The sequence below is a fragment of the Dendrobates tinctorius genome, unplaced genomic scaffold, assembly GCF_039654945.1.
Source record: "Dendrobates tinctorius isolate UK_male_01 unplaced genomic scaffold, ASM3965494v1 ptg000166l, whole genome shotgun sequence".
NCBI classification, from domain to species: domain Eukaryota; kingdom Metazoa; phylum Chordata; class Amphibia; order Anura; family Dendrobatidae; genus Dendrobates; species Dendrobates tinctorius.
In genome coordinates, this window is record NW_027361833.1 from 8599465 (window position 1) to 8626698 (window position 27234).

Here is a 27234-nt window from a genome sequence, read left to right on the forward strand (position 1 = left end):
TTCCATTGAAGGAGAACTCACCACCTCCCGTGGAAGCCTGTTCCACTCATTGATATATTTAAATCCACCTTTCCTATGGGAATGCTGCAAAAATTTTGAATGGAGTAAACTGCAGTTCACCAATATACTATAGTAAGGTCCCTAGGATACCATTTATATTGTTCTAGGCAGAGTTTAAACAACATGGCAGAATGCATGTACCTGTAGTTTGTGAATATTTGACACACTATGCTTAATACTCTATGGCATAAGTTCAGTTTCTGAGCTTGAGCTCTTTACCAATCTTTAAAGTTTAAAAACATAAGACTATTATTTGCTTTTATAAACTTTGAAGCTAAGGCCTAGGTTTTGATTTTCAGTATTTTTTCTATTGAAAACTGGAGACTTGAAATTCTCATTAGACAAGACAAGAGTGAGTTTTTTAGATCAAGGTGCAATTGTATAGTGAACACCTGAGCATCCAGTCCTAAATATAAGGAGCTAATAAACATTCTGCCTGACCACAAAGCTGTCAGATAATTGCATCGTCAGTAGATTTAAGGTCTATGGTAGACCATTTCACCGGACGCCAGAACATGGTGATGAAGACAAATGAATAAAGCACTAGATGCAACACAGTATATACAAACACCTCCATTCTACCTTACCGCAGGTGATGGATCATCTTCCTACCACAATATGTTGCAGCATGAGGAAACATTTCATCTTCTCATTTTCAAGAATTAAATTAGGGAAAACTAATTTCTTGCTTCCAGAAGAAAACAATTGACTGGAAATTGTATAATCACTAACTATGACAAATTTATTCAGCATTTTGTTTTTTTTTTATGCGGTTGGCGCATTGAAGCATTAAACCACAAAATTCAGAGAACTGTCAGCTCCACACTTTCAAATGAGAATGGGATTTTGAGACAGCCCTTTTTAATAAATTAGATTAATTTTATCTGGAGCATACTGTAATTACGGCAAGATTTGAAATTAAAATAAAGTTAACAAATTTCTAAAAATATTACTGTGATGTATAACTTAATTCGACTAATATATGTGTTCATGTGATATAAGTGTATAAATCAAATGCCTAACATAGTGTGACAAGGAGATGGCATATTTGCAGCACCATAAAAACTAGTATCAGTTCTCATTATAATATTCTGCAGCCTTTATAATCTTGTTATGCAGTAACATTCTATTAATTCGGCATTAAAGGGGCTGCATTATCAGGCTGTTTTCCTGTAAAGTTGGCCGTAGACATGATATTTTGCTATAAATTCAACTACTTTGATGACATTTTCCTCTGATGACAGTTCAGCTACCCCACACACATAAGGTTGTCAGCAGATCCCATTGAAATTCACTATTGTTTCCCCTTGAGTAAAGTGAGGCCAGAAATCTGAGATCAACATCTGCCTTCCTCCATAAAATAATATGCTATTTAGCTAACAATGAACCAGGGAAAGACAAAGATCATAAAATGACAGATTTCTAATGTCTATGACCATCATGATAGCAACCATATGGACATTATGGAGGTCCCTCCCAACTATAAGCCCAAACAGAGAGCAGACCATGTTCTGGCAAACACAGCTTAGATTTGCTTTTCAAAATCAGCCATTTGTTTGGTGGTGATTGCAGGAGAAATATCTGGATTATGGTTGCTTCCATGGGTACTGGACAGCACAGGAAAGAGAAGCATCACCTACAGTTGATCATGGGCAGAGTTTTATTTAAAGAAGGGTTGCCTTTGTGAGACAAGTTGTCTAAGGATTTAGACCCCCCAAAAACTCTAGAATGCACTGGAACAAACATGCTGCTATCGATTGTCTTTTCTTTTTGAAGGAAGTGTGGTCTTAGCCTTTTAAGGTTGATTATACATGATTCCAGATTAAGACAATTCTGTACAGGAAGCCAATGCTGAACCTCTGGAATTATTTTCCAGGCTAATTTACTTTAAAGGATATGGATGCACAAGGGTGCCATCCTAGGAGACAAGGATTGCACATCATCTTATGTGCTCCTCCAGACTCCATTATGGCTCCATCATGGATTTTCTATGATCAATCTTACGAATCAGAGGGGGAATGCATTGGGAATACATATTATTTCCAGATCAGTCACTGGAATTAGAGGCATCCTGATTTTTTATATGGGCTTTTTGAGCATACTTACGCAGACTCATGGGAGCAATAAGTCACTATACCAATAAGTATAGCTTTGTGTATTGATTTGGAGTGAGGTGTTTCTTTGTGTGTATAACTGTCCTCCTACAGAATTGTTGGTATCAGTCAACAAGGAATGATTCTATTTGTCGATTTTTAGGGTATCAACTTCTGTTGAGCTATAAGGACATTGGTTACTGAAAGGAAAGACTAGGATCAGTTTACCTATTGAGTTTACCCCACTTACACAGTTTTTTCTCCTCCCCCATTACCTTATTGTGTATATAGAGGTGCTTCTAACAAAATTAAAATATCATCAAAAAGTTAATTTATTTCAGTTCTTCAACACAAAAAATTAAACTCATATATTATATAGAGTCATTACAAGCAGAGTGATCTATTTCAAGTGTTTATTTCTGTTAATGTTGATGATTATGGCTTGAAGCCAATGAAAACCCAAAAGTCATTATCTCAGTAAATTAGAATACAGTATAACACCAGCTTGAAAAATGATTTTAAAATCCGAAATGTTGGCCTACTGAAATGTATGTTCAGTAAATGCACTCAATACTTGGTCGGGGCTCCTTTTGCATCAATTACCGCATTAATGCTGTGTGACATGAAGGCAATCAGCCTGTGGCTCTGCCGAGGTGTTATGGAAAACCAGGTTGCTTTGATAGCATCCTTCAGCTCATCTACATTGTCTGGTTTCTCTCATCTTCCTCTTGATAATACCCCATAGATTCTCTAGGGGGGTTAAGGTCAGGCAAATTTGCTGGCCAATCAAGCAGTGATACTGCTGTTTTTAAACCAGGTATTGGTACTTTTGGCAATATGCACAGATGCCAAGTCCTGCTGGAGAATTAAATTTCAATCTCCAAAAAGCTTGTCAGCAGAGGGAAGCGTGAAATGCTCTAATATTTCCTGGTAGATGGCTGCACTGACTTTGGATCTACACCAGAAGATGACATGGCTCCCCAAACCATCACTGATTGTGGAAACTTCACACTAGACCTCAAGAAGCTTGGATTGTGTGCCTGTCCACACTTCCTCCAGACTCTGCGACATTGATTTACAAATGAAATGCAAAATCTACTTTCATCTGAAAACAACACCTTGGACCACTGATAAACAGTTAATTTTTTTCTCCTTGGCCCAGGTAAGATGCTCCTGGCGTTGTCTATTGGTCATGATTGGCTTGACACAAGGAATTTGACACTTGTAGCCCATGTCCTGGATATGTTTGTGTGTGGTGGCTCTTGAAGCATTGACTCCAGCAGTAGTCCACTCCTTATGAAACTCCCCCAAATTTTTGAATGGCCTTTTCTTAACAATCCTTTCAAGACTGTGGTTATTCTGGTTGCTTTAGCACCATTTTCTACCACACTTTTTCCTTCCACTCAACTTTCCATTAATATATTTGGATACAGCACTCTGTGAACAGCCAGCTTCTTTAGCAATGACCTTTCGTGGCTTACCATCCTTGTGGAGTGTGTCAATGACTGCCTTCTGGACATCTGTCAAGGCAGCAGTCTTCCCCATGATTGTGGAGCCCAGCGTCGGACTGGCCCACCGGAGAACCGGAGGATTCTCCGGTGGGCCCTGGCATCTGGTGGGCCCTGGCACCTGCTGGCATACAGGGCCAGCAGTTGCCTAGGGCCCCCGCTGCTCCAGGGGCCCCCAGCCAGTGGTGTGTCGCACACCATGCAGCTGCTATGGGGGCCCCTGCCAGCGGAGCAGCAGCGGGTGTCAGGAGGCAGGAACCCCTGTCCCCGCTGCTAAAGAGAAATGAATATTCACTGCGAAGCAGTGAATATCATTTCAGGTCTCCACACCCCCAGAGGCCCCGCCCCCAGCCCAGTAAGCTGCTCTGCAGACTACAGCTGTAAATCAGGGCCGGCGCCGCCCTCAGTCCTCTCTGCTCCTGGCTCACAGCCAGTGCGCGATGACGTCACTACATCGCGCACCCGCTGTGTGTCTGGCAGAGGGGGCAGCTCCTGACACTAAAGCCGGCTGCCGGAATCAGCGTGGGAGCGAGGAGGAGAGGTGAGTATTGTGTTTTGTTTTGTTTTTTATATCTCTCTCGCTCTCTCTGTCTATCTATCTATCTATCTCTATATCTCTATATATATCTCTCTCTATCTCTCTTATATCTATCTCTATATCTATCTCTATCTATTATCTATATCTATCTATTTCTATATCTATCTCTATCTATCGCTCTATCTTTATATCTATCTTTCTATCTCTACATCTATCTCTATATCTATCTATCTATCTCTATATCTTTCTATATATATCTCTATATCTATCTATTATGTCTATCTATCTATCTATCTCTATATCTATCTATCTTACTCTATCTATCTCTATATCTATTATCTCTATATTTATTATCTATCTAGCTACCATCTATATCTATCTATCTTTATCTATATATATATCTATCTAATATCTATATCTATCTATCTCTATACCTATCTATCTATTTATCTATCCGTTATCTATCTCTATATCTTTTCTCTGTATCTATCTATCTCTATATATCTCTCGCTATCTATCGCTCTATCTCTATATCTATATCTATCTCTATATCTATCTTTATATCTATATCTATATATCTATCTCTATCTATCTCTATATCTCTCTCTATAGCTATCTATCTATATATCTCTATCTATCTCTATATCTATCTCTCTGTATATCTATCTATCGCTCTATCTCTATATCTATCTTTCTATCTATATATCTATCTATCTTTCTCTATCTATTTATCTCTATATATTTTCTCTGTATCTATCTCTCTCTATATCTATATCTATCTATCTCTATATATATCTATTATCTCTATATCTATATCTATTTCTCTCTATATCTCTCTCTATAGCTATCTATCTATTTATCTCTATCTCTATATCTATCTCTCTATATATCTATCTATCTCTCTATCTATCTATTTATCTCTATCTATTATCTATATCTATCTCTATCTATCGCTCTATCTCTATATCTATCTTTCTATCTCTACATCTATCTCTCTATCTATCTTTCTATCTATCTCTATATCTATCTATATCTATATCTATCTATTATGTCTATCTATCTAGCTATCTCTATTATCTATATCTACCTATGTCTATATCTTTCTATCTTACTCTATCTCTATATCTATCTGTTATCTCTATATTTATTATCTATCTTTATCTATCTATCTCTATCTATATCTACCTCTCTATCTATTTATCGATCTCTGTATTTATCTCTCTCTCTATCTATCTCTCTCTCTATCTACCGCTCTCTATCTCTATCTATCTTTATATCTATATCTATCTATCTCTATATCTATCTATTATCTCTATATCTATCTACCTATCTATCTCTATATCTATCTCTATATCTATATCTGTTTCTCTCTATATCTATCTCTATATCTCTCTCTCTATAGCTATCTATATATTATCTCTATATCTATCTATCTATATATTATCTCTATATCTATCTATCTCTATATCTATCTATCTCTATATCTATCTATCTATCTCTATATCTATCTGTTATCTCTATATCCATATCTATCTCTATATCTATCTATCTCTATATCTATCTCTATATCTATCTTTCTATCTAACACTATATCTCTATATCTATCTCTATATCTCATTATCTATCTATCTCTATCTCTCTTTATCTATCTATTGATCTATCCATCTATCTCTATATCTATCTCTATATCTATCTATTATATCTATCTATTATCTCTATTATCTATATGTATCTATCCATCTATCTATCTAGCTATCTCTATCTATCTCTATATCGCTCTCTATATCTATCTATCTTTCTAACTCTATATCTATCTATCTCTATACATATCTCTATATCTAGCTATTATCTCTATATCTATCTCTATATCTATCTTTCTATATCTATCTGTCTCTATATCTATCTCTATATCTATCTATCTATCTCTATATCTATTATCTCTATATCTATCTATCTATCTATCTATCTCTATATATATATCTCTATATCTATTTTTATTTATAGCCATCTATCTATATATATTTATCTCTATATCTATCTATATATGTCTATATTATTATTATTATTATTATATCTGTATATCTCTATCTATTATCTTTCTCTATCTATATATCTATTAATCTCTATATCTTTCAATCTATAGCTATCTATCTCTATATCTATCTATCCATTATCTATTTTCTATCTATCTCTATATCTATCTACCTATCGATCTATCTATATATCTATATTTCTTTCTATATCTATCTTTATATCTATCTCTATCTATCTCTATCTATCTCTATGAATCTTTCTATCTATAGCTATCCATTATCTACTTTCTATCCATTATCTACTATCTATCTCTATATCTATCTATTTCTACATCTACCTTTCTATCTATATCTATCTAACTCTATATCTATATATCTATATAGCATTATACCCTATGAGGGGGTGCATTATTCCCTATGAGGGGGGCAGTATTATACCCTATGAGGGGGCAGCATTATACCCTATGAGGAGGCAGCATTATACCCTATGAGGAGGCAGCATTATACCCTATGAGGAGGGCAGCATTATTCCCTATGAGGGGGTGCATTATTCCCTATGAGGGGGGCAGTATTATACCCTATGGGGGGGGCAGTATTATACCCTATGAGGGGGCAGCATTATACCCTATGAGGGGGTGCATTATTCCCTATGAGGGGGTGCATTATACCCTATGAGGGGGTGCATTATTCCCTATGAGGGGGGCAGTATTATACCCTATGAGGGGGCAGAATTATACCCTATGAGGAGGCAGCATTATACCCTATGAGGAGGGCAGCATTATTCCCTATGAGGGGGTGCATTATTCCCTATGAGGGGGGCAGTATTATACCCTATGAGGGGGGCAGTATTATACCCTATGAGGGGGCAGCATTATACCCTATGAGGGGGTGCATTATTCCCTATGAGGGGGTGCATTATACCCTATGAGGGGGTGCATTATTCCCTATGAGGGGGGCAGTATTATACCCAATGAGGGGGGCAGTATTATACCCTATGAGGGGGGCAGTATTATACCCTATGAGGGGGGCAGTATTATACCCTATGAGGGGGCAGCATTATACCCTATGAGGGGGTGCATTATACCCTATGAGGGGGCCAGTATTATACCCTATGAGGGGGCCAGTATTATACCCTATGAGGGGGGCAGTATTATACCCTATGAGGGGGTGCATTATACCCTATGAGGGGGTGCATTATTCCCTATGAGGGGGGCAGTATTATACCCTATGAGGGGGGCAGTATTATATTCTATGAGATGGCTGCATTATATTCTATGAGATGGCTGCATTATACTATGTGAGGGGGCTGCTTTATATTCTATGAGGGGGCTACCCCAACTCCTGCTACATAATTAAGACATGTACAAACTTATATTATACCCGGATATTAGCGTGTTTTACTGCATAATTGGTGGTCTGGTATTTAACTCTATGCAGCTACATAGTGGGCCCCAAGAATGATTTTCTCTGGTGGGCCCAAGGTGTTCCAGTCCGACGCTGGTGGAGCCTACTGAATCAGACTAAGAGACCTTTTTAAATGCTTAGGAAGCCTTTGCAGGTGTTTTTTGTTAATTATTTTAATTTACTGAGGTAATGACTTTTGAGTTTTCATTGGCTGTAAGCCATAATCATCAACATTAACAGAAATAAATACTTGAAATTGATCGCTCAATTTGTAATGAATCTATATAATACAGTATATGGGTTTCACTTTTTGTATTGAAGAACTGAAATACATTAACTTTTTGATGATATTCAAATTTTGTGAGAATCTTCTGTATATACTGTTACCCACATTTGCACATTTGCTTTTTCTTCCATTTAAATACCATGGTGATATATTTGACTCATCCTTGACACACAGTATATCATAATTCAATGGAGACGTGGGATTAGTCATGCATCTTCAGACGCAGTAATCACATATTACATCCACTTCAAGAATTTATGTATCTATTTATGTATTTATTGTAGACATTTTAACTTGTGAGATATACAATTTAATTATTATAATGCAATGTATTTTAGAGAGTTTTTCTGATCTTTCTGGTATGTTGGGCTTAAAATACTTTTTCCTATGTGGTTTCAATAAAAATGTTTGCACCATTTAGCTTTCACAGGCTCTTGGTTTTCTTGCACATTACTCTCTGCAGAATGAGTGAGACTGGGAGTTTGTAACTTTTTTATATATATTTTATAGAACTCTTCTCAGCTATTTTAAGACAAGATCAATGTTCAGCTCATCTTGATGTGGCGTGTGAAAACAAAAGCACGCAGAAGAGTTCAGAAACCAGTTAAAAAGAGTGCCAAACTTCCTGTCAGCTCTCGCACAGATTTTCAGTTAACTCATTTGGCTGCCGGTAATGTGCAGGGAAACAAGGAGCATGGAAAAGCCAAACCATGCAAAATTTGTGATAAAACCTAGTAGAAAAAATATGATATATATTGCAAAACCCATGAATGTAAAGGGCACAATTTTATTTTTTATGGGCTTTGTAACGTACAGGTAGGTAGTTGCTAACTTGCCCTGATCTCTGCTGGCTCATAGTGATCACGGACCCGTTCCTGCCGAGAATTCTATGCCTTGTGGTGACTTCACATTCACAGAGCATCTTCTCTTCCGCTAAGCTCTGTAGATGGGATGGGGCATAACTACCATTAGCAATGTGATTAACAATGAGATTCCCGCTACCTAACTTCGGGCAGCCGGCTGTCAATCAGTATGATGTCGGCAGTTATACCCAATCAACAGAGTAGCCTGTAAGAAGAAAAGCTGCTTTGTTGATGTGCGGTCAAAGGAATAACCAACAGGACATACTGTGATCACTCCGAGCCTGAGCCGGACCGACCAGGCAGTTAGTTACCAACTACATGCCTAGCAGCTTTTAGCCCTATAAGAAAAATATTAATAGTGCCGGATAACCAATTTAAGCAAAACAAAATTGTCTCTGAAGGCATCCATATCCTAAGTGGCAGTTTATATCAATGATTTAGGCAAAGCATTTAAATATTCTTGCATTAAAAGGAGGATAAAACACGATGCCATTGTTTGCCTGGCTACTTCTCTGTTATTACATTCCATCATTTTGCTCTCTACATATGACGATTATGATGTTTATTGTTTAATTACACACTATTTTTTTTTCCTTTTTATATGACTTAAAATAAAAAAAGAAAATGATGTGTTGCACCGTTCTCAAACTTTATACATCATTGCGGTACCATAAAACCTCCTGCAACACTGTTTAATAGAAGTGCTCTTCTTTCTCAGCTTCTACATGCTACATACCAGTTATTATTATGGAATAAGAATAGTAAAGTGTTCTCTTCATACCTGCCACTGCGTCATCAACTCTTTAAGGCCTTGTGGGTCTTCCAGGATCCCGTCTTTATGTTTAGCATCTTGCAGGACATTGGCCTTAGCCTCTGATTCTGTGAGCCATGCAAGAAACTTTTCCAAATCTAAGTAAAATTGTTGCAACAGTCGTAAAGCCGCTTCAAGAGCACCATCACGGTCATTAACCCTGTAAAAGAAATTGCATATTGCCCAATGACAAGATGCTCCTATAATAAATTTATTTGAAAGTCTTTTGATCATCATTATAAACGGGTAATATCTAAAAAAAAAAAATCCTTTTTAATGGAAGCAACATTTGATAATCTGTTTTAATAATTTAGTTGACTTTTAGTAAAGTTTTGTATTTTTTGGTACTAGGTCCTTATAAAGAAAGGAGGACTGGACTGTTGTGCATCAATACAGGTTGCAGTTTTTCATGATTATATATATAGTATTACCAGCCCTTAATGCTGTAGAATTGACTCTGTATTAGTGGTAGTTAACCCTTATGTGCATATAGACGTTATTAACTAGGCCACTCTAGGGCACTCTATTGACAGCTGCCGGTGGGCGGGGATGGCACAATATTCCCCATAGAGTGCCAACCTCTGTCGTTAGGTAGGGGTACAGCACAGTATATTTATATATGGATTACTAGGGTACACAATTATCCATATGTACCTATATGATATTATTGTTGTCAATGCTTATGTTTAGTTAGTGTGACATGTCAATCAATTAACATTTTTAGCTTAATTTGATAAAGTATTTTTATTTTTAGGCACTAGGTCTGATGATTTCCCATGCAGTTATTATTGAGAACATTTACTTAGCATTGAATACATTTGATGCTAATTGAATTTTCCTGCCAAATTCAAATAATCTCTAGTGATCCCTAGATTTACTAATCTCTAATGATAACTGCTTAGGCACCCCTGGTAAGATTTATACATCTAGCTAGCAACCCTGATTTCACAATAAAAACTACATTGTTTTAAGATTAAATAGGTAGATCCCTTATACCTGGTGTGGCTTGTGTACTTACTTTGAATATCCATTTTAGAATGGTTAAATTATCCTTTTTTGAAAGTTTCCTTGCATAATATATAAATAAGTCCAATTTGAGTTAGAGCTGAACTCATAAAATGTTCATTTTAATATAAGACAATAAAGCTTTCAAAAAGGATTATTCAAACATAGATTTTCAAAGTATACCATCAGGTCTAAGATCTAGTTAATAATGTGTATTTTTTGTCTTGGTGATAAATCTCATTCATTCTAGCAGTAAACATTTATCACATATCTAAAGATGATAGCTTATAGATTGGTGAGTGTCCAACCACACCTTAAGAGCTGTCAATATAACTTCTATGATAGACAGCATGCATATTAGACCTCCATTGCATGCAAACTCTTTCTCACTATTGTCAGGTTGTTGAAGTAAGTTTCTCCAATCTAGAGATCAGTTGGAGTTCCAAGTGTCGGACTCCCACTGATATTAGATTTATCCTCTATCAAGTGATAAATGTTTCTTATTAAAATAACTCTTTAAGGTATTCGAAGACAGGTAGATGAATGTGACTGCTGGTGAGAAAATGTTCTATCAGTGAGTTTCTAAACGGTACAAAACCAATTCCACTTAGGCACGTTGGAAATTTAGGAAAGTATATATGGACCAATACATTTGTACATACAGTATATAGCTGCATACAATACTCTACCACTATTTATCACATTCTATCTTATCATGAAACATTATTACATATTTAAATGGTAACTTAAAAGGGTTGTCCATTACTATGACAACCCCTTCTCATACCCCACACTTGCACCCGATAAAATAAAAAAAAGCTTATACTCACCTCCTGTGCAGGCACCGTTCCCACATTGTTAGTATTTGCTTTCCTCGGGGCTCATGAGCTGTTGTTGTGACACGTGAACTTGGTGCCCAATAAGCGTTGGCATCACCGTCTCCACTTTCTGTCGAATTGAACATGAAGAGGCAGTCTGGGCTGCAGCTGATCTCTGACTTTGTCTTGATGTTCAATTCAACAGAAGGCGGAAAAAGTGACGACAGTGCTGATTGGGCACAGAGGTCACATGTTACAACAACAGCAGGGGAGCCCCAGGGAGAGTGAGTGCTGACATCACGGGAATGGCACCGCCACGGGAGGTGAGTATACAATTTTTTATTTTATCAGGGCCAAGCGTCAGGTATGACAACTACATGGACAACTTCTTTAAGTGTTTTTTTTCTCCCAAATTATTGCATATTAACCCAAGATAGGAAATTAAAAGCAAAAAACCTGTAATCGACTCTTGGACTGGTGCCGCTCCTCTCCACTAATTTAGGTAATCCTGGCATAATCCATGTTATGTGGTAGCTGCAGCCAATCAGTGGCTGCTGATGGGCTCCAACCTATATATCGTATTTGAACAGAACTTTCCTGTTCAGAAGCATGCAGCCCATCGCTGGCTGTTGACTCTCTGCAACAGTCACACGACATTGTTTTTGCCACAGTCATTTCCTGATCAGACTAAATATGAAGGCTGCAGCCCATTGGTGGCTGATAACTTGCTGCAACTGAACACATGACATTGTTAGTGCCACAGGCATTTCCATTTCAAACAGAATACGAAGGCTGCAGTCCATCCATGGCTGCTGATTGACTGCAGCCATCATGTGACATTGTTTATGCCTGGAAATCAGTGGGAAAAAACAGAAATCAGAGGAAAGGAACAGCACACTTCTGAGAGAGAAGAACAGGTTTTTTTTTATCCCTAGTTTACCACACTGGTTCCACATATAATAAGTTGTATTACCTGCCTCGTAATTGTTATGTATTGTGCTTAGCTACTTACATGCAACTTTCTCAAGTACAGATTTCATGTTGATCAGCATAAGGTACCAAATGTATTTTAACCACTGTTTGCTACTTTGATTACATGCAGTTTATTACTGAATACCTGTCTTTTAATTTCTAGCTAACTCAATGTAATGGCCGTTTAAAATCTGAGAAACCAGAAGCAACATCTTACAAAAAGGCTTATAAATTCAATTAAAACATAAATTTGTGTGTTCTGAATTCTTCAGCTGTCATTTTTTCTATATTTTGCCATTTGATAAACCATACATCAAAACTAGATTGCAATGCTTAATTAAAATCACTTAGCAACAATTTAAATTTGTGGATTACAAAGTGAGTTAAATGTAATTAAAACTGATTATCTAAATAATTGGATTTCAAAGCCACTAATTTCTTTTGCATTTAACAGCAGTGGAAATGACAAAATATAATCAGAACCAAATACTGTGAACAACAGATAACATTACAACACAATGAATTGTGACAGGCAATGCAGGGGATTACAAAATGTCTACATTTCTTCCATGTATTCCATGACCAATACATTCATGACTGGTAAAGTCTAATCCTGGATATTTGTGATTTACTAATGTTACAGAATGTTACATGTAAACTAGCTTTATACATTACAGTTTTTTACAAAACATTTTACATGATTTTGATGCTATTGTTTTCTTCAACTTATGCACAAGACAAGTTGTGCTGAATCAAACATAAGTTTTTACAGAGAAAAAATTGCACTGGTATCCTAATCACCAATTTCAAAACCACCTAGGAGAATCGACATAATAGAACATTAAATGCAACAGCGTACAGATTAATTTGAAACATTAAAATTACATTCATTATAATTAAGATTACTTGATGCTTTGTCATTATATTCCATGAATGGACCGTGGCATGTAAAAAGATTGGGTTTAACAGGACAATTATCTCATTATGCCTACCACGAGGAAAAGAACAACTGAAGGTAATTGTGCAGTCTCATCTTACAAAATAGCAGGGCGCTTAAATAAATTGGACCATGAAATCGGATCTTTTGAAAAAGGCTAGTTTGCTTCTAGTAAGCATGTCCTTAAAAGAAATTAGATAAAAACTTGCAATGAGATATGTAAGCCTAGAAAAAATATTTAAAAATACATGTATTTCTAATTTTTTCATTTGTTTACTATAAATGCATATTTTGGTGTATATATATATGTATATGTATGCACATATAGACAGCAAGTATATATATGTATATATATATATATATATATCTAAATATATAAATATACTCGCGCTTTGATTCAGTCAACAAAACATTACTGATAGTATGTTTTGTTGACGGAATCAAAGCGCGAGTATATTTATATATTTATATATTCACAAATTTTTTAGGAATAATACCCCATTGTGGTAGGGGATTGTTGATACTCGCTGCTGATTCAGCACATATATATTTCCGCCGCAAAATTATATAATACATATTATATAATTTATATAATTGTTATATATATATCTAATATATAAAGCTCAAAGTGCGTATGTATGTATGTATGTGTGTATGCATGTGTGTATGTATGTGTGTGTGTGTATGTGTGTGTATATGTCCGCACCGTCGCAGCTACAGCCACAGAATTTGGCACAATCACACGTCTGGACCCCGAGAGCGTCCTAAGCTATGTTGTGAGGCGAAATTTTAACCCCGCGCGTTCCAATTCACCAAACAATTTTGCCCTTGTCTACATACTGGGGAAAAAGTGTGTGCGCGTCAAGCCCTGCCCCTCATTATGATGTCATAATGCCCCTATCTACATAATGGGGAAACAGTGTGTGCATATCAAGCCCCGCCTCTCATTATGATGTCACAATGGTTGCCATGGCGATGCTGATGTCATCAAGCCCCACGGCTCATTATGATGTCATAATGGTTGACTATGGGATGGAGGATGCGTGATGGGTATATGGGCACTGGACTATGGGATGGAGGATATGTATGACGGTTATATGGGCACGGGACTATGGGATAGAGAATATGTATGACGGGTATATGGGCACGGGACTATGGGATGGAGGATATGTGATGGGTATATGGGCACGGGACTATGGGATGAAGGATATGTATGATGGGTATTTGGGTATTGGACTATGAGATGAAGGATGTGTGATGGGTATATGGGCACTCGACTATGGGATGGCGAATATGTATGATGGGTATATGGGCATGGGACTATGGGATGGAGAATATGTATTATGGGTATATGGGCATGGTGCTATGGGATGGAGGATGTGTGATGGGTATATGGGCACTCGACTATGGGATGGAGGATATGTATGATGGGTATATGGGCACGGGCCTATGGGATCGTGTATATGTATGATGGGTATATGGGCACGGGACTATGGGTTGGAGGATAATTATAATTTGTTATAACTAACCACAGTTAGTTACTATGTCCAGGCAGTGTCGGGTTCTTCAGCTAGTTGATTCATAAAGTGTAAGTCTGCTAGTAAAGCTAACCATAAAGGTGGAACCTTTTACAGATGACCTCCTGTTAAAATAGTGTTCTACAGGAATAGTATTCTTAGTGAATAGAGCCAATAAATATTTTCTGTAAAAGAACTGAAAATCTGTCACACAAAAAAATTGGATCATATCAGAGGTTGTCTTTCTAAAGAGGTGTTCTTTTCATGGTCTCACTATATGTCACAATTTTTTCACTGCAGCTAAAATTTCCAATTTACAATATGACATAGTCATAATTGTTATAAAATGTTAATGATTACTTACTATATGGTTGTGAATTTTAGGTTGAAATATTAACTTATGAATCACTTTCCCATTAGCATATTAAGCATAGTTAACTTATGCTATATTCATGGACCCTGGAGATAAGTAAATTTATTATATTTTATGTAATAATAAATAATACACATATAAATACAAAACTACTTTTCATATCTTTGGAACCTGAGCTAGTGACAAGACTAACTTTTGTTTCATATTATTCCAAAGAGATACTGGATAGAAAACGACTAAAAAATATGCCTAAGATTCATCTGTTTACTGAGGCATTTTATTAATGTACATCCATTTGTCAAATACGCCATGCCTGTCTTCCACCATTCAGCCTGTTCATATTATATTTTTATCTCTTGCTTCAGTTTCCTTTATCATTTTAATCCTTTGCTCTCTTGTGTAATTGTGAAGAGCTTTGAGTCACATCAGCAGAAAAGTATTTCATATGTTATTATTTTTAGGCTTCACACATAGAGGAGCTATTGCTATTTATTTTGTTGTTTTTTTTTTAAATCATGTTTGCATGGGATTCTAAATCTTGTTTTAAGCCTGATGGGCTTAGAGGCGCTTCACCTCTTCATGAGCATACAAGCAATTTATGTTGGTCAAAAATAGCCATATAGGACACTAATGTTACAGTTGGCTTAGAAATGTGAATTTGCTGTGTTTTATGGTTTATATATTAGATTACATAATAAGATGATTTAGAAAAGAGAAGTAGAATGGTAATGCATCATTCTATATGTTGTTATATCAAGATGATCTTCCCTAACCCATACATATTCCGTATAGTAACTATTACAGATGAGCGGATAATTTGAAATTTGACCTTGGTAACTTTGCCAAATTTTCCCCAAAACTTTTATTTGTAGCAAGTAAATTAGCCATAAGTCTCAATACTGCAAGGCCTCTAATTGTCCGAAAAAGATGTGCATAAATGTCTGAGGTCTCCTATGAATGTATTAAACCCTTTTATAGCTCTTTAATGAAAACATAGCCTTATTAAAAAAAAATGATGGCTTGTCTGTCTCACAAGTTAGGAAGTTCACTTTCTATGACATACAAACCTTTGTTTCAGGATTTTTGTTTAGCAGCAAAATTAGGACATAGGGTTATTAAGAAGCGCTCCTTTTTTGTAGCATGTGAAAGATAATAAAAATACTATTGTTAAGGTGCAAGGCATTATGGGGAAGCCTATGTGGCTGCCCTAATATCATGAGCCCAACCTTTGGATAATGCAGTCTTGAGTAGTGTGTGAAATGGTGCTGGGTATTGTTTTATGCAATCCTTGAAAATGGAATCTCAACTTGTTTGAATTCACAACAATCTTGAATTTCAGTAATTTCAACCCAAAGTCAATTTGCAGTGGTTCAATCCACTCTTCTCCAATAAGTTCTATGTACATATATACATATGGATTTCAAGTGGGAGAATTTCTCCTTGTTGAAAAACATTGACCTAGGTCCCTATGTGAGGCCTGTCATCTAACCAAATCAGAGCTCCTGTTTTGCACTGAAACATGTATTTGCATATTGAGTATCTGGTTTCTGATTTTATTCTAAGATCTGTGGCAAGGCTTGGTAAAAAGTCAAAATTGACTTTTAGGATTGCTACCCCCAATATATGACACTACAGTTCTATAGTCTGGAATACACATACTGTATATTCCATATGAAAATTATGCCCAATTAATTTTGACCTGAAAGATAAATCTAATATTTAGTAATTACATTAAAAAAGATGAGTTAACTCCTAAGATACTAGTCAGACCTTTCCATCCCATTAATTGTTAGATAGATAGAAGTAGTCTAGTCCCATTCATTTCACTTTTTCTGAGCTCCTGCCAGTGCTGCTCATATCAGCCATATAAGCTCCTGATTATGCTGCCTTTATCAGTCCTACATAATCACAGTTTTCTGAGCACCAGCATCACCAATTTCCAGAGCAACTCTCCTAATCATGGGTCTTACATTCCTTAGCTATGCACTTACTCAAATGCACTGTTGTCTCTATTTTCAAATGCAGTGATAACAGCGCAGACTTCAGAACAATGACAGCAGCAGAAGGAAACTGATCAAAATTGTCACTGAAAGAGTATTGCTTGTCAACCCAGTAACCAGGAAATAATTAGACTGCAGAGCTGTGAAATGCTCAAGAGACAAGTTGAGAATACCCCTTAAAGAGTGTTTGAACTGTGGGTTGATTTAAAAACCTGTGTCAAAGTAATTCAGTTTTACACCAGGGAGAAAATTAAAAGTAGAAATACCTACTCTTGTTTACAGTAAAATTCTGATTCTCTTACCTTCATTTATCATTGTATTATATTGTATTATAATGTTCTTCAGGCATGTTTTTCATCACTAGCTTCTCTACTGGAAAATGTTTGCATTCATTACTTAGAAAAAAAGGGAGCAACAAAGAATCGGTACTAACTGTGTCTACATCATTTATAGAGATTGACATGGAGGCAGTAATATCTATCCCTACGTAAAGATGTCTGACTCTATTCATCAGTCCAATTGTTTCCATCCTGTGATGTTTGACTATCATCCTGAGGACACACACAATTGTGTGCCTTTTACTCCACCAAGCTGACCAAACATCAATTTAAGATGTAAACTTGTAAGTCTACACATTTGCTGCACTAATGTTTTCCTTGATAACTCCACTGCATGTTCCATAGTTCACTCAGTGAACTGCAGGAACATTAACCTGAAGCTGGCTTTCCATTGCAATAGTAGTACTGTTAGACTACACACCTGAACATGTTATAAAAAGTCATAGGCCGGGATCACACTATTGTGTGTGATGCGAGGCTCCGGTCGAGAGTGCCAATGGCAGTGCCGGGTGTGATGCGAGAGACTCGTGCGAGTTTCTCGCATCACACACGGTAGTGTCATCCCGGCCTTAAACTTAAAATTGACTGTTAGCCAACATAGACACTACTGTAATTGAATAACAGGTTTATTTTCTACCTGTGATTGCCCATTTTGCCTGCATGGATTCTGAAAAAATATCATCCAAAAGGTAAAAGTGAATTTTCTGCTTAGGCTGAGAGGAAAATTGGACTGCTTTTGCTTCCAAGCTCCTTTAAATCTCCAGCATGAAGCTAATAGATTTTTTGAATGGTTCAACTTCCTCCAAGGAAAAGAAGACATTTATCTGTCTCTTCCAGCTCTCCTTCAGAATCCAAAGAATCTACAAATGAATTGGATCAGTTTTCTGGAAAAAAAAAATGAGAGGCTAAGTTCCCTTGACCAAAAAGATTTGAATACTCTCAGAAATCCTAGACACCACCTGTGGTGTTGATTTCATCAAAAATAATTTGCAATATGTCATTAATTGTGATTGAGGTATAATATAAATGTGTATATAATGGGTAGTGGATTTTATCCCATATCTACATTATGTAGAGATATGCAGCTAATGTATTTATTTCTGTCCCAGTGAAGTGTACAATCATACACATATGCCAACCATTTAAATAGGCTCTTCTAAAGTCATTAACATTTTTAAAATGCTTTAGTTGGTTAGACAGCATGAAAATAAACATGTTTGCAATGGAGTTGCTTTTTCTAGGAGCGGGTTTCCAAGGTACTCGGCCACAATAGGAGATGGGTTAACTCTTAAGGTCCTAGTTAGCTTGTTCCATCCCATTCATTTCTAGACTGCAGTTGCATTCTCCCTTTCATCCTCCTCCCTCTCAGCTTGTCAGGACTCGAACTTAGTAACTCCTGTGCATCAGGCAGAAGCTCTTCCATTTGAATATTCAGCTCTATGGACAGCCCACTGCTAGCTCAGATACCAGTACCTGTTGTTTCTGATTGGCTCCACCTAGTGTTTTCCTGATTAGACAGTCTACTTAAGCATCACCTTGCACTTGCCTCCTTGTGAGATTATTGTGCTTCCATCCTTTAGTAAAGTTTTTCTCTCTACCTGCTGCTCCTAAATGCAATACTAGTGCTGCTGTGTACTGACCTCTGGCTAGCCACTGACTGCACTACATTATCTGCTTATCCTCTATTACAATCCTGCTGCTCCTGTGCACCAACCTCTGGCTTCCTTAACTACACTACCTGACTTTTCCACCCCCAGTGGTTGCAATGTAATTACTTCAATCCAAGCCCAGATCCTAACACAGCTCCTGACTGGGCTGCTCTTTTCAGTCCTGCATAACCACAACCTGCCAACCTCCAGTATCATCAGTTTCCAAAGCAGTTCTCCTAATCATAGGTACTTACTTTCCTTAGCTATGTGCTTGTTCAAATGCACTGTATGCAAAAGCACTATATGCAAATAAAGGGGCAACAGTGTAGACATCATAACAATTACAGTAGCAGAAGGAAACTGAAGCGCAATCCACCCATGGCTGTTAACTTGTTAAATGTCCTTCTCTCATTGTGGTTTTTTTTTCTACCTTGCAACCTGGAATTTCAGTTTTTTTAGAGTTTTCATCAGTTCATGTAAAAAACGTGCCTACAACTATGAACATAATGGTCTTCTTTTTATTGTGAAACAAACAATAAACAGGACAAAATAACTGAAAACTACAGTATGCATAGCTATTCATCCCCTTAAAGTTAGTACTTTGTAGAGCCTCATTTTGTCACAATTACAGCTGCAAATCACTTTGGATCAGTCTCTATGAGCTTTCCACATCCTGACACTGAGATTTGTGCCTACTGATCAAGGCAAAACAGCTCCTGCTCCTTCAAGTTAGATGGTTTCCCCTGGTGAACAGCAATCTTCAAGTATGACCACAGATTTTCGATTGGATTAAGGTCTGGACTTTAGCTAGGCCACTCCAAAGCATTTACATGTTTCCCCTTTAACCACTTGAGTGTTGCTTCAGCAGTATGCTTTGGGTCATTGTCTTGTTGGAAGGTGAATCTCCATTCCTCTTTCAAATAACTGACATACTGAAAAAGTTTTTCTCAAGAATATCCTTGTATTTCACCTCATCCATCTTCCCTCAACTTGGACAATTTTCCCTGTTCCTGCTAGCAAAAAACATCCACCACCATGTGTCACTGTGGGGATGGTGATCAAAAGGTGATGAGCTGTGTTGGTTTGGCACCAGGCACAGCGTTTACCTTGGTGGCCAAAAAGTTCAATTTTGGTCTCATCTGACCATAGCATTTTAACCCATACATTTGGGGAGTCTCCCAAATGTCTTAGGGCAAACTCAAAATGAGCCTTACAATTTGTGTGCCATTAAAGGCTTTTTTATGCCCACTCTTCCATAAAGGACACCTCTATGGTGTATATGGCTTATTGTGTTCATATGGACAAATACTCCAGTCTCAGCTTGGTAACTCTGCAGCTCCTTCAGGGTTACCTTTGGTCTCTGTGCTGCCTCTCTGATTAATGCCTTCCTTGCCCAGGCTGAGAGTTTTGACGGGCAGCTCTCGCTTTTGTTTGGTTTGTTATGGTATCCAGTTCTTTCCAATTGATGATAATGGATTTGATGGTAAAGTGAAAAGGTAGTGTACAGTATATACTGACTTTAACTAAGCATGTAACTTATGAAGGGAATTGCTTGCACCAGAAATTTTTAGGGGTCCTTCACAAAAGGGGTGAATACTTATGCACATGACAGTTTTTAGTTATTTGATTTCAGAAATTTAACTTGTGTCTATATTTTTCTCACTTCATCAACTTAGACTATTTAGTGCTGATGCATCACACGCAAATCAGATTACAAAAGTATTTAAGCACATGCTGCAATGTAACAAAATAGGTAAAAAGCCACGGGGGGCACTTTCATTCCTATAACTTGCACTTATTTGTAAAAAAAAAAGGAAATTTGGGGAAAATTTTGAAAATTTCGCAATTTTCCAACTTTGAAATTTTATGCTCTTAAATCACAGAGATATGGCACACCAAAAATTTAATAAGTAACATTTCCCACATGTTTACTTTACATCAGCACAATTTTGGAACCAAAATTTTTTTTGTTAGGAAGTTATAAGGGTTAAAAGTTGACCAGGAATTTCTCATTTTTACAACATCATTTTATTTTTAGGGACCACATTACATTTGAAGTCACTTTGAGGGGTCTATATAATAGAAAATACCCAAAAGTGACACCATTCTAAAAACTGCACCCCTCAAGGTACTCAAAACCACATTCAAGAAGATAAATAACTCTTCAGGTACGTCACAGGAATTTTTTGAATGCTTAAAAAAATGAGAATTTAACTTTTTTTTTACAAAAAAAATTACTTCAGGTTCAATTTTTTTATTTTACCAAGGGTAACAGAAGAAATTGGACTGCAAAAGTTATTGTGCAATTTGTCCTGAGTACGCTGATACCTGATATGTGGGGGGAACCACTGTTTCGGCACATGGCAGAGCTCAGAAGGGAAGGAGCGCCGTTTGACTTTTTCAATGTAAAATTGGCTGGAATTCAGATCGGACGCCATGTCACGTTTGGAGAGCTCCTGATGTGCCTAAACAGTGGAAACCCCCACAAGTGACCCTATTTTGGAAACTAGACCCCCCAAGGAACTTATCTAGATATGTGGTGAGCACTTTGAACCCCCAAGGGCTTCACAGAAGTTTATAACGTACAGCCATACAATTAAAAAATCATATTTTTTCCACAAAAATGATCGTTTCACCAATTTTTATTTTTTAAAGGGTAAAAGGACCCCAAAAGTTATTGTGCAATTTGTCCTGAGTACGCTGATACCGCAAATGTGGGGGCAAACCACTATTTGGGCGCATGGCAGAGCTCGGAAGGGAAGCAGCGCCATTTGACTTTTTTGGCTGGAATTGAGATCAGACGCCATGTCGCGTTTGGAAAGCCCCTGATGTGCCAACACAATGGAAACCCTCCACAAATTACACCATTTTGGAAACTAGACCCCCCAGGGAACTTATCTAGATGTGTGGTGAGCACTTTGAACCCCCAAGTGCTTCACAGAAGTTTATAATGCCCTGGCGTGAAAATTAAAAAAATCATATTTTTTCCACAAGCATGATCTTTTAGTCACCAATTTTTTCCCAAGGGTAAGAGGAGAAATTGGACCCCAAAAGTTGTTGTTCAATTTGTCCCGAGTAAGCTGATGTCCCATATGTGGGAGAAAACTACTGTATGGGCACACGTCGGGGCTCGGAAGGGAAGTAGTGATGTTTTGGAATGCAGACTTTGATGGAATGGTTTGCAGGTGTCATGTCGCATTTGGAGAGCCTATGATGTGCCCAATCTGTTGAAACCCCCACAAGTGACCCCCATTTTGGAAACTAGACCCCCAAGGAACTTATTTAGTTGTGTGTTGAGCACTTTGAACCCCCAAGTGCTTCACAGAAGTTTATAACATAGAGCCATAAAAATAAAAAAATCATATTTTTTTCCTCAAAAATGATATTTTTGCCTCCAATTTTTTATTTTCCCAAGGGTAACAGGAGAAATTGGACCCCAAAAGTTGTTGTAAAATTTGTCCTGAGTAGGCTGATACCCCATATATGGGGGTAAACCACTGTTTGGGCGCATGTCAGAGCTTGGGAGGGAAGGAGCACTGATTGACTTTTTCATCGCAGAATTGGCTGGAATTGAGATCAGACTCCACTTTGCGTTTGGAGAGCACCTGATGTGCCTAAACAGAGGAAACCCCCCAATTCTAACTCCAACCCTAACCCCAACACACCCCTAACCCTTATCTCAGCCCTAGCCCTAACTCTAGCCCTAACCCTAACCCCAACCCTAACCGTAGCCCTAGCCCTAACCCTAACCCTAATGGGAAAATGGAAATAAATACATTTTTAATTTTATTATTTTTCCCTAACTAAGGGGGTGATAAAGGGGGTTTTATTTACTATTTATGGCGAGTTTTTATATTTGGCAGCTGTCATACGCTAAAAAACACTTTTTATTGTAAAAATAGTTTTTACATCACCACATTTTGAGTGCTATAATTTTTCCATATTTTGACCCACCGAATCATGTGAGGTCTTATTTTTGTGGGACAAATTAATGTTTTTATTGGCACCATTTTCAGGCACGTGACATTTTTTGATCGCTTTTTATTCTGATTTTTGGGACGCAGAATGAACAAAACCCAGCATTTCATGAATTTCTTTTGGAGGTGCTTTTACACCGCTCCACGTATGGTAAAATTGATAAAGCAGTTTTACTCTTCAGGTCAGTACGATTACAGCGATATGTCATTTATGTCTTTTTTATGTTTTGGCACTTTTATGCAATGAAAACAATTTTATATTAGAAATAATTATTTTTGCATAGCTTTATTCTGCGAGCCATAACTTTTTATTTTTTCGCTGGTGATGCTGTGTCATGGCTCGTTTTTTGCAGGACAAGATGATGTTTTCAACTGTACCACGGTTATTTATATCCATCTTTTTGATCGCGCGTTATTGCACTTTTTGTTTGGCAGTATGATGATAAAGCATTATTTTTTGCTTTGTTTTTTATTTTTATTTTTCAAGGAGTTCAATAAAGGGGTTAACTAATGGGAAACTTTTATAGGGCAGGTCATTACAGACACAGCAATACCAAATATGTGCACTTTTAGGCTACTTTCACACATCAGGTTTTCGGCGTCAGGCGCGATCCGGCGTCGTGCCGGAACGCCGGATCCGGCAAATGTTTTGTAAAACCTGATGTGCCGGATCCATTTTTCTGCCGGATCCGTCTTGTTCTTGACAGACAAAACCGGATCCGTCTCATCCGGTTCATCCGTTTTTCTATCCGTTTTTCGACGGATTACGCCGGATCCGGTTTTTAAAATTGACCCTTGTGGCCTTCCGAACGGGATTGGCTACTGGAAAACTATATATAGCGTGTTCCTACAGCCCTTCTTTGACAGGTTGTAGAGGAGAAAGTGCAGGTTGGAGAGAAGAGCAAGTTACTGGCGAAGATGGATGTTGTGATTGGAAATATTTTGAAGAATTTGGCGGATTTTATAGCGGAGGCGAATCGTTTGAGGGTGATTGTTCTGGAGAAGGAGAGAGCGAGACAGCAGCGCATCAGGCATCGTAGACGACGTTTGTGGATCCACCCCATCACAGCCAAGAGAATGACGCATGGGGTCTATTCTACACTCTGCATGGACCTTCGACGAAACCCGGATAAATTTTTTGGATATGTTCGGATGAAAATGGAGAATTTTGATTACTTGGTGGAGCGCATTGCACACCTCATAAGAAAAGCGGACACCTATTGCCGCTTCTCTGTTTCACCCGCAGAGCATCTGATGGTGACTTTAAGGTAAGCCACATTTATTGAATGTGATCGCATCAGAGCACACTTTCACTGCAATCTTGTTGGTGGTAGTTTGTATCTCCAAGTATAGCTGAGTTTTGGTATGTAATGCTGTGATTTAAAACTAATTGATTGTTTTTTAATTCCCCACAGATTTCTTGCAACTGGAGAATCCCTTTCGTCACTGCATTTCCTGTACAGACTCGGGATTTCCACCATATCTGGAATAGTGAAGTACACATGCCGTGCACTGTGGGACTCCTTAGCTGAAGAGTTTTTACCAGAGCCCACAACAGAGAGGTGGATTGAAATTGCTGACAAGTTTCAACAGATATGGCAGTTTCCCAACTGCTTGGGCGCTGTGGACGGGAAACATATCCGCATTGTAAAGCCAGCCGGATCGTGATCGGAATCTTTCAATTACAAGAAATATTTTTCAATTGTCCTCATGGCCATCGCTGACGCGGAATACAAATTTATTGCTGTTGATATTGGGGCCTATGGCCGCTCCAATGACTCTCAAGTTTTCAAACTGTCTGCCATGGGCCATAAACTGTATGGAAACACCTTCCAGTTCCCACCACCTAGACCGCTGCCGCAAACATCTGGTCCACCTATGCCATTTGTCTGTGTAGGGGATGAAGCCTTCCAGCTGTCAGAACACCTTTTGAAACCATACTCTAGCAGAGGATTGACAAGACCAAAATGCATTTTTAATTACCGCCTCACAAGAGCAAGAAGAATGGTTGAATGTACCTTTGGTATTCTGACAGCCAAATGGCGGGTCCTATTGACTGCGATCAACCTCAAGACAGAAACTGTTGACGAGGTGATCAAAGCTTGCGTGGTACTCCACAATTTTGTTATCTGCAAGGAACCCATTTCCATTGAGGACACCTCTGAAGAAACCACCTTGCAAGATTACCATGACATTACCACTAGAAGTTCTGTGACGGTTTCAGTAATGAGGGACAATTTTGCACTATACTTTATGTCACCTCAAGGCAGAGTACACTGGCAGGATGACAGAGTGTGAAAGATTTGTGCCCTAACCAAACTTGTGTACCTTCTGTACCAACAGTATATACCTTTGCCAACCAAAGTTGGCTATCATGGTCTCTATTTTTAGCTTTAGGCCACAGGTGTGTACCTGGTTGTGTTTTATGCAAAGTATTTCACCTTTTAACAAAAGTTGTGTACATTGTTAGGAAATCACCAACAATAAACACAACTTTTTAGGTGAAATACTTTGCTTCAAACACAACCAGGAACACAACTGTGGCAAAAAGCTAAAATTTACCCACAGTTATATACCTGGTTTTGAATACCTTTTTACCTTTTAAATACCCTGTATTTAACCTTTTTTTTAAACATATTTCGCTGCAAAAAGAAATGACAGACAACCAGTGTAAACAATAATTTAACTTTCATTTAAAATATTTTTTTTTGTAAACTGTTTTTAAAGTTAAAAAAACTTTTTTAATAAAGGTTTGAAAAAAAACTGGGCATTTTTATTACAAAACACACATTACAAATCTGTGTAGTGTGGGGTGGAAATACTGCTGGAGGGGCTGCGGGACACTTCGACAATGGGAGTGTGGAGAGAGGACTGGGATCGTGGTGGGGAAGGAACAGTTAGAGGTGATGGTGTGGAAAAAGCTACAGAATGGGTGGACATGTGGGAGGCAGAAGAGGTGGTGGGCGGTGGAGTGGAGGGTTGGGCAGGGACTGTAGGAGCAGATGATGTTGATGGAAAGTTGTATGGGGAAGGAGTTTGGTACGGGGAAGGAGTTTGGTACGGGGAAGGAGTTTGGTACGGGGCAGGTTGCTGGAAGTGGGGAGATGTCTGGTACTGGGGAGGTTGCTGGTACTGGGGAGGTTGCTGGTACTGGCCAGGTTGCTGGTATGTAATAGGAGGGGGAGGATGGAAAGTGGCTGGAGGGGGTGCAGATGTAATAGGAGGGGGAGGATGGAAAGTGGCTGGAGGGGGTGCAGATGTAATAGGAGGGGGAGGATGGAAAGTGGCTGGAGGGGGTGCAGGTGGAGGAACTACAGTGTTGGGAGGTGGAGGTTGGGAGGTAACCTGCTGTAGAGCACCGTGGCACGAATGCATTACATGCATCTGCTGGGTAGGAGATAGTGTTGCCATGCGCTCCACAATAGACCTGAAAAAGGTGTGGTTTGGCGAAGATCTTGCTTCTGAATGCATGGTTTGCAGAAGTGTCTTCACCTCCAGAATGCTGGAGTTGATCTGCTGAAAGCCTGCGGAGATTTGCTCTGACAAGACTTTTAGACAGTTCTGGAAAGATGCATTCAGATTCAAGTACTCTGGCGCATAACTCTTTTCCTGACCCCTCTGCCGCTGCCGCCCAGTACCCGCAGGTGTACTAGAGGTGGCAGGGGCAGAAGGGTGGGGTAAAGGGAAAGCGATCTCCTCACCAGCAGCTTCATGTAATGTAGGCGGCCACGATGCTCCTGTGCTGGTGGATGGGACAGATGGGTCGAATGTGTGGGAAGGCTGGGAAGGTGCAGATGTACCGGGGCGGTCGAAGTGTCCCTCGGTGCCGGTCTCCTCAGGGATCGCCTCAGAAGGGTCCAATCGTGCAGGCTCCCGAGTGCTGCTCACCGTGCTGTGGAATAAAGAGAAAAAAAACAATTAAAATAGTGACATGGTATGGCCCTGGCTGAAAAAAAAAAGTTACATCTAAACATTTTTTTGTCACATGTGGTGTGTAATATTTACCTTCTGGTGAGCATTGTCTCCCGGAGGAACGACAGGGCTCGTGCATA

At 38.3% G+C, this 27234-nt stretch overlaps 1 protein-coding gene across 8 annotated transcripts in view; it reads right to left on the reverse strand.

Moving 5' to 3' along the window:
- The window catches only part of DMD (dystrophin), a 3834938-nt gene that overhangs the window by 994452 nt on the left and 2813252 nt on the right, over positions 1–27234 (reverse strand). For all 8 annotated transcript variants that reach the window (XM_073550686.1, XM_073550687.1, XM_073550688.1 and 5 more), the window contains one exon: positions 9567–9756. In XM_073550686.1, the coding sequence (XP_073406787.1) occupies positions 9567–9756 (190 nt within the window). The remainder of the gene's footprint in view (positions 1–9566; positions 9757–27234) is intronic.